The 12,255-nt window shown below is 36.4% G+C and overlaps 1 protein-coding gene across 1 annotated transcript; it reads left to right on the top strand.

The window, feature by feature from the left end:
• Positions 1-496: 496 nt before the first annotated feature.
• LOC120068373 (SUPPRESSOR OF ABI3-5) lies at positions 497-11,135 on the top strand. The gene is given in 18 exon segments (XM_039020119.1): positions 497-665; positions 1,131-1,268; positions 1,484-1,524; positions 1,766-2,519; positions 2,605-2,676; positions 2,769-2,861; positions 2,949-3,028; positions 3,287-3,437; positions 4,413-4,500; positions 4,576-4,667; positions 6,287-6,355; positions 6,947-7,126; positions 7,624-7,816; positions 8,617-9,217; positions 9,219-9,266; positions 9,362-9,573; positions 9,877-10,061; positions 10,723-11,135. Coding segments are annotated over 17 exon segments (3,087 nt in total). The 5' UTR covers positions 497-665; positions 1,131-1,220; the 3' UTR covers positions 10,903-11,135.
• The last annotated feature ends 1,120 nt before the right edge of the window (positions 11,136-12,255 follow it).

The following is a 12,255-nucleotide window of genomic DNA, read 5'->3' as shown; positions in this document are numbered from 1 at the left end:
TATTATAACTAGGTTATAATAATTTGTGTTTGAAGTGTAAATTATTTTAACTTGAGTATAATAGTATGTATTTGAGGTATAAACCATTTTAGTTTGAAAGAAAAATAATAAACACGGTAGCAAAGAATAAGAAAATGATGAATGTAAATAGTAAAAATTGTAGCAAATGGGGGTTTTGAAATAGTACTGACGATAACTAATTGAGGAATACAAAATAGTATGTACTATAGTAAGAGATAGTTATTATAGTCTTAAGATAGTCCTTGTCTTAAACACACCCTGAAAGTTTTCAAGTTTTGTAAATTAGGGTCCAATTTTGACCCATTTATATAGAAACCCCTAAAAGTAAGAACTGGGCTTGACATAGTTCTCAGCATGGACATAATTGGGCCTGAACATGGGCTCGGGAGTTGGGTCCACATTAAAGAGATGAGAGCCCAGCCCAGCCCAGCCCATTTAATCGATCATCATCAGAATCACAACGACAATTTTATTTCTTTCTTCTGTATCGACTCAGGAGGCGAGAGTAAAGGAAAGCTGGAAGCTTTATTCTGAATCTGCCTGAAGAAACCCTAAAAGACGGAACGAGAAGAAGAAGAGGAACACAAAGTGAGAGATAGCTTCAATTTGTCCGATCGGATCGAAATCAGTCCACCAACACCACTGTATGTCCTTCGAGTTTCCCCCCTCTTTACTATTTTCAATGTTGTTGAAGACTTCGTATGTTTTGTGTCTGGTTATGTGTCCTTCCTCCGATAGATATGCATGGAAATAACGTCGTTTTGTTCATATTTCTTGGATGTTTTTTTTTGTTGTGATTTTTTCTTCTTTTTCTGCTTCTTTTGCCGTTTACCACGTTGGTCTCTTGAAACCTTATGTTCAATGCGTTGGTGTGGTTTGGGATTGAGTATGTGGCAACTGAGTTGTATTGTTGCTGCATGAACTATGGTTTCTAATGTCAAGGTCCACTTTTTTGTTAAGGGAATCGGAAGATTGATGTTTCTGAATTCTGGGAAGGATTATATTTATGAGGATTCCAATTTAGATACGAGGCCAAGGTTTATTCATGGGACTTGTTAAGTGTTGGTTCGTCATGGCATAACTATGTCTGTTTGGTGCGTATATTACAGGAAAGGTTTACAAACATTGTGCTCCTCAATCTTTTGATCGAACATCCAGAGCTTTGCAGGGTGTATTCGTGACTCGTTTTTCCTGCGATAATGGATCCTGGGCGCTATGGTCTTCAACAAGGATGGGATAATAACAGCGTAATTGTGGTTTCCTCCTTAATAATCACCTCTATGGATGATAATTCCAGAAATTATTAGGGCTATGTGAATGTCCATTTCTTTTCCGGCATCTCATCTTTAAAGAAAAAAATGAGAGAAAGACATGGGGCATTGAGGATGTGGACTGGATTTGCCTAACCTCGTAAGATCATTGACTATTTGTGCTGACATAGCTTATTCTCTTGAATCCACAGGCTTTGGAGGGTTATGGTAATGTTCATGAGCCAAACTTCCGGTGAGTACCAACCCTTGAACATCATTGCAAAGAACATTTTAACATTTTTGCAAAAAATTGTATGTTATAATATCTTAATTGCATGATATATGTCAAATGCTTTGTTAAATGATATTATTTATTTATTTATTTTTAATACTGCTATTCCTAGGATCCTGATCATATTAGGTTGTTTGTCAAAGTTCAGCTCGTATCATGTTATATATGTTTCTTCCATCCCATTTCTCTATCACTTTTGCAGAGTTGGCGGAGCATATGATGAGCGAAGGTTTTTAGATGAACGATACACAAGAGATAACAGTTACCCAAGAGATGCTTTTCACCCTGATAATAGGGAAGACTATCCACCACCAGCACCTTCAGCCTCTGGCATTTGGTCTCAATCAAGGAGGAGAAGTTATGAAGATGAATACCCTATTGACAGGGGATCAAGACGATATGAAAAACCATATAATGAGTCATACCATGATCTGGATGCTTTTAATGAACATGAATTTGATACATATCAGGATTTTGATAGGTTTCGTGATGATTATCGTAGTCTCAGTAATGTCCGTGATCATGGAATTGACAGGCTAGATCGGTTTGGGAGTCGTGAGCGTGATGATTATGCATATGATGATTATGACTACAAGTCTAACGTGGTGCATCAAAAGAGAGATGATAGTTATGAGAGGGATTATGACTATGGCCGGTATCGTTATGATTCTGATTATGATAGAGGTAGTAGAAGAGAGGGTACTTGGAGAAGGCGGGGGTCACGTGATCGTGAGCGTGACAAGAGAGGTTCAAGTTGGGATAGGGATCCAAGTCCACACAGAAGGCATGATAGGTCTAAGTCTCGTGGGCGTGATGATCGTTCTAGATCAAGGTCTCCTCGAGGTCGAAGCCATGGACGAAATTATCGAGAAGATAATTATGAAGAAAATCGACGTGAAAGGTCCGAGAGGCGAAGGGATCGGGAAGATAAAAGAGAGCGCGAACATTATTCTGTGGTATTTTTTTCTTAGTCACAGTTTGTTTTTCTACCCATTATTTCTGAGAGAATAAAACTGAGTGATATTTAACATATTGATGCAGGCTCCATCTGCCACTGTAGTTGTGAAGGGTCTTTCTCAAAAGACAACCGAAGAAGATCTCTACCAAATCCTTGTAATATAAGCTGGATAGTTTATTTGAAGTGCTTGTGTCTCACGTTCTAGATATGAACTTTATAAGATTTTTATTATGTGCTTCCATCATAGGCTGAATGGGGACCCCTTCGTCACGTGCGTGTGATCAAAGAGCGCAATTCTGGCATTTCACGGGGTTTTGCATTTATTGATTTTCCTTCAGTGGTACCTATAATTTTTCAGACTCCGTGTTGGTTAATTATATTATATTTTCTAGGTGGACATGTATGATTGTTCTTATTGATGAAATAGGGTGCAGCACAAACAATGATGGACAAGATTGGTGATGATGGTCTAGTTGTAGATGGCAGGAAGCTTTTCTTTGAGTACAGGTTCATCCTTTTTTCCTCATAATTAAGATATACTGCTCAATTTGATAAGACTAGCATTTCTCTAATTGTGCATAGGTTTCTTTTATGTTTTTATTTTGTACTTCCCTAAAGTTTGACAATAGCTGGGATAATGAGAATGTCTTTCTTGAATTTTGTTTAGTCCTAATAACTTTTTTGTGGAATATATGCTAGGGCAGGTCCTTGATTTTTTTTTCTTCTGCAAGCTTATTTTGCTTTTTCATCTATGATGTATTGCAGTAGTAAGCCAACAGGGGGTGCAGGAGGATCTTTTGCTGCAGAAAATACTACGAGATCAGGTCATTTTAGCAAGAACGTGACAATGCCATCAGATTGGATGTGCACAATCTGCGGCTGTGTAAATTTTGCACGACGAACATCTTGTTTCCAGGTTTTGCCAACGTTTTCTTCTATAATTTTCTACTTTTGAAATTGGAGATTGTAGTTGTATTTGTAGAGATCCTCTATGTTTCTGGTGCATGGATTGTGGACTTTGCTGGAAAGGAACAATTGGATCTTTAGAGGGGTTGGAATTTATGGAGATGCGCTTTGAGAGTTGGTTAGATTTAAGTCTTTTTATGGGCGTCCGTTAATTGAGCTTTTTGTAATTACCGATTTGATTCCATCCTTTTTGATTGGGCTACTTTCTTGGTAATTTTTTGTGCTCCTTTCGGTGGGCTTGTTTGTTGTATGCCTTGTACATTCTTTCATATTTTTCAAAGTAAGCTCGGTTTCTGACCAAAGAAAAAAAACTGTAATCATTTTTAAAAAAGTGGATACAACACCTCAAGAGAATGTGTAATGCCTCTTTATTACAATTCTTTTGTTTCACTAATTGTTTTTCCTTGGAAAATTTGGTCTCTTAAACCATAGTGCTCCCAGTATACAAGGCTTTGACTGTGTTGCTCTGTATTTTGGCTTTGAGTTTGGACCATAGCTTGGTTTAAAGACAGTTTAGGATTTACATTGGCCAAGTTGTTGATTGTATATTCTTGAGCTCTATAAATTACATTTGCGAAGTGTAGGCTATTCTTTTCTGAAAGTAAATGTTAAGTTTTCTTGTTGTCAATATAGTCAAATAATGGTAATTTAGTTTTTGGTGGTTCATACCTTATATTTCTTGGTTTTCTGCTTTCTTGTGTTTCTGACACGTTTAATTTGTCCTTGTGACTGTGAATAATAAGAATCCTTTTCTTGTAGTTGGCTAAATGAAAGGTTTTATATAGGGCAGTTGTGCGATAGGTATTTATTTATGTGAAGTGGTTGGCTAAAATTAGAAGCTTTAAATTTGTAACTATGGGTAATTGCGCATCACATTCATTGGAGGACATGGTTAATATTTAAAAACCATCTTTGTTTTATGCAGTGTAATGAACCTCGAACGGATGATGCTCCTCCGGCAGATATTAACATGTCTAATCAATCATCTTTAGGAAAGAAAGGACAAGAGGCAGGTTAGTGTATATTCTGGCATAAAGTCGTCTCTTTTATTCCCATGTGATGACGTTAACTGAATTCATTTTAACCAGGTCCAACTCATGTTTTGGTTGTTCGCGGATTGGATGAAAATGCGGATGAGGAAATGCTTCGCTATGAGTTCTCTAAACATGCTCCAATTAAGGTGCATTAATTTAAAATTTTGATTTTTTTTAATATTATTATTATTTTTAATAAATAATCACCTAACTGGGGTTGTACAAATTTTCAACTCAAACAACTGAATTGGACCCGGAATTTCTCTTGATCCAATCCAATCAATAAACACACTTAACATCACTGTATATTATTGACTGTAATCATGCAATAAAATTGCATTTGGAATAATGTAATGAAACCTTTGAGAAGATGACCTTTCATTGTCTTTTCCATCCTTAATCATCCTAAACATCTCTTAATCTGATCCTACCTACGATCACCTAACTTTGCTGACATTATGTTTTTATTATCTAGAGTAATGCAATAAAATTTTATTAGGAACCGTGTTAACCCATGGAAAGTAGCATTTCATTGTCTCTTGAGCTTTCTATCCTTTATCACGTTTTTGTTGGAGAGTTCAATTCTTGTAGGATCTGACTTTTACAATCTCCCATGTTCTCATTCAAAGGGGCAGTTCCCTCTTGTATTTATTACAAGTAGTTATCCTTTATCTTGATGGTAGGAAGGGAACCATATACTGTGGTTTCCTGGATAGACAAAAGTCTTTTCTTGCAAGTCTATCTAGTGTTTGTGTATCTTTATTTGGTCTTGTCTTCTTCCTTCTTCTCCCTCTCTCACATGCCTTTTCCCTCTCTCTCTCTCTCTCTCTCTCTTGTTAAGCTTAGAGATTCCCTCAGAGATTTTCTCAAAAAGAGAGGATAAAAAACACTTCTCTTGACTCATGGGAAGGATTAACAGCTTGGGATTTTCTCAGAGTTTCACATTCATTCTTGGCTTGAACTCAAACTGGCATCTTATGTAGGTGTGGCGAAGATATAAGTATCTTTTGTGGTTATGCTCTTTTGCTTCAAAGGGGTTCATGTAGTAGATTTTGTCATCTCCTTTTGAATCTGAGCATATGAATGTATTCATTTTGGATCCTCTTTTTTGGAGAGAAGTTTTGTGTTTTGGCAAGTATGCTTTCCCGTTGGGTTGTGGTCTATTTGGTTGGAAAGCAGTAGAACATTCTTGGGTTACAACTTAGGAGTGTGAAGGTTGATGCATTTTATAGCTTGCTTTGGGCAAGTGGAAAAGTTTTCTGATATCCTCTCAGTAAGGGGAGCTCTTCTCCCTCTCTTTTGTATATTTATTACAGTTTATCAACATAATGTCTCTTTCAAAATTAAACTGTTATATTTACTAACGTTTTTTTGTTTGGCCCTTTTATGCAAGCTGCTTTATGTACTTCCATTTTTGTTAATGATGAGTTTGCTTTTCATAATTATAAGAACATTAATTCGATACTCTTTCGGGTTTCGAGCATGTGGTACTTTTTTTGAGAGTCCACACGTTCTGTTTTAGATGTGCTTCCTTATTCTTACTTGTGAGTGAATGGGCATCATTCGTAATTTTTTTGGAGAGGAAAAGTAGGGCTCTGTGCTTCTGCACTAAATTGGTTTGTTGCTAGGGTATTTCTCATTTTGGTCTGTTGGTAATAGTAGTCCCTTTGGCTTTGGGCCTCAGTAATTTGTGCAAGTTTTATGAGGTCTTGAGAACATATATACTTTCCATTCTAACTATTTTGTTTGGAAAAAATATTTGCAGGATCTTCGTTTGGTCCGAGACAAATTCACTCATGTTTCTAGAGGTTTTGCATTTGTTCATTTCCATTCGGTAAGTTTGCCTTTCCTCATTGGATATGTGGTGCGAATTTTCCTTTTTTGGTTTTCTATGAAATGGATGGCACCAGCTGATGATCCAACTTCTTTTGTATGCTTTTGTGACAAATACGCATCATTCTGGTCAAAGTTATATTTGCAATTGCATGTTTATTTATTTAAATGAAGAATCAATCATTCACACAAAAAGAACATATTGGGCCACAAAATGGCAAACCAACAGAAGGAGCCATACCTAAACCAGAACTAACTATGCAAGGTTTCCATTCGATCGATTTATTTCTGCAAATGGTGTTTTTGCTGTCTACTGTACTTGAAAACTGGGGAGTATTTATTAAGTACGAAATTATTAATGTCATAACCAACTAAGTAGTGCTTTACAGTGTGTTTTTATCACCTGTTTTCTGATTATATAGCCATAGGATAAGTGGAAGTGGGCCTCTGTACTTAGTTTAGTGGAGTCTCTCTCTCTCTCTCTCACACACACACCACGTGTATGTGTGTTATCATTATTTTTGCTTTCTTAACGTTAGAAAAAAACATTTTAGCATTCATAAGACAGACAGAAGAGCTGTATTTCCTGTAGGTGGAGGATGCTACCAAAGCTCTTGATGCCACAAATGGCACAACCCTCGAAAAGAATGGCCAAATCTTGCGAGTAGCATATGCTAAGAGCATTCTTGGTCCAGGATCAGGACCGTCTGGATCTTCGCAGTCGAGCAGCCTTGCAGCTGCTGCAATTGAAGCTGCAACATTTGCTCAGCAGGTACTTTGAATTTTATTTTCCTCGAATTCACTTGCACTTGCAGGAACAATGTACTGTAATTTTCTCTGCTTCTTTTATACCTTCTTTTAGGTGTAACTTCTGTTGAACTGAACCTTATCTATCTTTTTTCTGAAAACGAGGGATTAATAATTACACATGCATTTAAGTAGGTATACACCCAAAAAAAAAAAAGGTAGGTACACACCCATGCAGATATGCATAATTCAGAACTAAATATTGTTTATATTGGTCTTGATGCTATAAACAGATGGCACTGCTCTAAATTTGGATCTAAATATTTTTTATATTGTATTAATGGCTGTCGGGCTGATGGGGGGGGGGGGATGCTGAAGGTATATCTTTTCTTTCTTCTATTTTAGATGATGTCTGACATCTTTATTTCTAATTGATTTCTTCTGTAAGCATCCTACTCTATCCTAACAACTTTGTACTTCCTGCGGGTATTTTGTGCATAACTAGTCTCTTGTGTTTTCTAGTATGATGCTGTGGGATGGGCACCAAAGGAATACAACCCAGACGACAGACAATCCAATGGTGGCCAGGAACAAGGAGGTAAGGGGGTGGAAATTCAAAGTCATGGTTCTGCTCCACAATCCGGCTTTGTGTGGGATGAAGCATCAGGTTACTATTATGATGCTGCTTCTGGGTTCTACTACGATGGAAATACAGGTATCTCTGGGTGAATCTTTTCCATATGCCAAGGCAACCAGTTGGAGTCTTTTGTCTTAAATATTTTTGCTTTTATTTACTTGCTTACTAATTTTTGTCTTTAATCTTCTTGGCCTTTGGGTGAAACTTAAACATCCCCTTGGATCTATCGTTTTTATTGGTTGATGAAAGTCTTGTTGGGAAAAAAATCCTTGTTTCCCATAAAAAGAGACACTGGGATGGTAGGACTTCAATTTGTTAGGATCAAGTTCAGTCTAGAATGCTTGTGTGATGAGTGAATTTGGCCTGATGTTTTCAAGCTTTTGGGTTTGAAAAGAGAGGTTGTGGATTTTAAGTTTGACTCTGCCCCTAGTAGGAAATTTCTTGGAAACAAGGATCAAGTTCCAGTATTTTTTCCAAAGGTTCTTTTGGGGAAGAAAAATGAAAAGCAAATGATTAAATTGGCTTTAAGAATACATTATCACATAGAGTTCTCAACCAACATGATTATTAATATAGGCACACAAATGCCCAAATTGAACCATAAGATGTTTGAAACTTGCAACAAACTTAAGTTGGTACTGAGGTGTGCAAACTCAATAATAAAATATTTAAACTAAGCTTAAAGCATCTAACATGATCAGAAGAACCTGTCTGATAAAAGTAGTATTGTCTATCCCACAAGATTTCTTTATAAGCCACAAATTTTAAGAAAAATGTGAACTTTATCAACGGAGGGGTTTTTTTGCGCTCCATTTTTAATGATCTATAACATATTATTAATTCTGTTTCAAAACTTGTTTCTCTCATTTATTACACAGGTCTGTATTACGATGGTAACAGAGGACTTTGGTATACATATGACCATCAAAAGCAGCAATACATCCCCTGCACTGATCAGAATGAGAGCTCTGCTTCTGGAAAAGAGAGCGAGTTCCCCAAGACAGCAGAAGGGTCAAGTAATAAAAAAGTAGTGATTTCTGCACCAGCAGCTACCATTACATCAGTTGAGAAGGCTGCTTCCTTGCCAGATGCCGTTCAGGCTGCGGCAACAGCTGCAATAGCTGCAGAGAAGAGGGAGAAAGAAAGGGCCAAAGAGATAAAGCTTGCGTCAAAAAGTAGTATATTGGCTAATAAAAAGAAGATGAATACTGTTTTGACAATGTGGAAGCAACGAAGTCATGAAGGACAGGCAACCCGTGTGGCACTTGATGACAACCAAAGTTTAGCATCAACTGAAGACAAATCTTTCCCTGTTGGACAATCCATGAAGAGTAAGCTAAAAGCTGATGTCCAAACTTCCAGGGAAAGCACTTCATTCAACCTGGGAGCTGCTTCAACTGCTGCTCCTGAATCTCAGGTTAAGCCAAGACCTGTGAGTAACAGCTCCGGGGGGACACTGATGGGTGTTATCAGAGGTTCTGGGAGGGGTATTGTCAAATCAGATAGTTTCTATTCAACATCCTCCAGTGTGGTCTCTTCTTCAACTGTAATAGATGGTGCTCTCAATTCAACTCCATCGATGACTGCTGATACTCCAACTCCCTCTACTACAAGTTCGTTCAGAACAGATGCTTCTGCTTTGGGTTCTTACACACCTCCTGTAACTTCTGCAAGTGGGAAGAGAAGGTTTTCTGAAATGCCACAATCTTCTGCTTCTGCAAATAGGGAGCAGCCACAGACCACCTACAGAGATCGTGCAGCTGAAAGGAGGAGTTTATATGGCTCGTCAACATTCATTGGTGATGATCGGTCCAACCTCGAGTTTGGGGATTTGAGTAAGTCCTGTTTGACTTGTGTTTGTCTTGGATGCCATTCTGTCATTTTAGCTTCTATATTTTGTTTAGACATTCATCTTATGGTTAAAAATGATACAATATTTCCTTGAAACCAAAATTATATTTGGAATCATTGCACTTGATACTTTCAGATTCATTTTCTTCATGATTAGCGCTGGGATCTGTCAGATTGTTGTTTGATGACTGAGTTTGTTATCTGGGTTGATGAGCCGATGCTTTATTCAGAATTTTCATATTGACATGTGAGATCTCCTCTTTGTTTATCATATGTGAATTTTCAAGATCGAGATATTTCAGTCAAAAAGGGTTCTCTGGATGCAATGCCTTTTCCTCCTGGCGTTGGTGGAGGACGAGTAAGTGGGGATGCAAATCTCAACACTTTTGAAGTGATCACAGCAGATAAAGCAATTGATGAGAATAACGTGGGCAACAGGATGCTCCGTAACATGGGCTGGCATGAAGGCTCGGTAATTTTTCCTTCGTTCTTAAATCTTTTATTTTGTACGCCTTCGAGAAACCTAATAATTTTCCTTTTGTATTGAGGTTCCCGAATATAGATTATCAGTAGAATGGATAAGTTTGGATATTTTGGCATTTGTGCCTTCTTTTTGTCTTGCATGATGGTGTTAGAATTCATCCATATATATCTACAATGATAATATATTGTCCACGTTGAGTATAAGCTTCATTACTTTGCTTTTTAGTTTCACCCGAAAGGCATCATCTTTCCATCGTGCATCTTCTATTCTCTTCCAAAATGAAAATGATTGGTTCCAATTGTCATGGAATAGTTGCCAAATTCTACCTTTTTGGTATATGATTAAAAAAGGAAGTGTGAAATTGTACGTTACAAGTTGTTTAGTTCAATATGCGTGTTAACCATTACACATCAATTAATAATTATCCCTAGAGATCACATCTTTTCTTCAACTTTTCACTTTTGTGCTGACTGCTGATGGGGATTTAGATCCCTGCAGTCGGGTTTTCGGCTTATTCATTGTATCTTTATGTAGGCACTCGATGAAACTGGCAATTGAATGTTGGCACCATCACCATTCTGATGTTAGGATTGTTTTCTTTTTCCTTTTTTTTTTTTTTTTTCTTTTCCTGGTAATATTTTGCATCCAGGGTCTAGGTAAGGATGGAAGTGGAATGACGGAGCCAGTCCAGGCACAAGCCATGGATAGCAGGGCGGGACTTGGGAGTCAGCAGAAGAAGATGGATCCAAGCCTCGAAATACAAGCCGGTGATAGTTATAGAACGCTCATTCATAAGAAAGCTCTTGCTCGGTTTCGGGAGATGTCTTAAATTGGTTATGTGTAAGTCAAGTGGTAGGCAACTCAAACTCAAACAAATGTACAAAAACTTGTTTGAAATTGATCTCTTACCAATGTGTTAGGGTACAGAAACAAGTTTTTGTTTCTGCAGCATTTGTTGGATATGTATCAGCCCATTCATTTTGGAATTAGCTCTCATCTAATGCAAACTACTATTTATTTTCACGTCTTTTGCTGCTAATTTGAGTGAACATTATTGTTTAAGGAGCTCTACATACAAAATTCCCAAGGAATCATCCTTCTTATTTATTTATTTATTTTTTTCAAAGGTATTAGATTAAATACGTAGATAGGGAATCGAATCTTTGACCTCAAAGTTGATAGTACAAGCACTATGTAGAGTTGCTGTCTCGTTAACCATTATTGGCATTGAGTGGTATATTCATGTGTATTTGGATTAACTTTTGATTTTTGTTTTTTTCATACAAAATCAGCTTTTCTATAAATATCTTCTAAAAAATCAATAATTTAAATTGTGTATTATATATTATAGCTAATAACAGCTTATTAATAGAATCAATCTTTTTTCTTTAGAAAAGTGCATTCTAAAAATCTTTGATTAATTGAAAAGTCATTTTTGGATGATCCATTTGTCAAGAGTTAAACACTCTTCTTTCATTGAAGTATCTTGTTCATGGGTATTTATTAGTCACCACATTAAATTGTTACAATCATTTTAAGGTAATTACAAGGGATAGTACTTTAAAGGATAATGATTAAGTGTATAGCAACATTCGTAAAAATGTGTATGATAAACTAGTACTAGCGATATGATCTATCATTGATACATTTTTAACATCTTTATTTTCTTTCGCCACAAATTCAACAAAAATATTTTGCAAGTCTTCACTATTTCTTTTTCTCACGCTTAAAATCATTAATACAAATTCATTTTAAGATATGAATGTTGAGTTTATCACAAACAATTATGTGTGTTTCACTCTTTGTAAAACCAAAAATTTTGACTCACATTTTTTCTTACTTACATAATTGAATTGCATCTTCGTTTTGCATTTATTAAATGGATATCCTACACTGAAGCAAGATTATATTATTTAATCTATAGTAGCCAACCATTAATTCATCTAAAAAAAACCTTATCATAATTCAATTTGTCGAGACAATTTTTTTTTTTATCACAAGGTCAAACGTTCATATTCCCATCCCAACTTATTGTTTAACTACAAAATTGACAATCAATTAAACATATAATTAGCCATTGCATTTTATCTTGCGCAGCTATTTTTGAGTTTGGTAGAACCATATTCAATTATATTAGTGCTATGGTTAGTCGGAGTGTATTATTTCAAACTTGAGTATAGCC

Source organism: Benincasa hispida, chromosome 12 (genome assembly GCF_009727055.1).
Source record: "Benincasa hispida cultivar B227 chromosome 12, ASM972705v1, whole genome shotgun sequence".
Lineage (NCBI taxonomy): Eukaryota > Viridiplantae > Streptophyta > Magnoliopsida > Cucurbitales > Cucurbitaceae > Benincasa > Benincasa hispida.
Note: the sequence above shows the minus strand (reverse complement) of the source record. Positions and strands in the feature narration are given on the sequence as shown.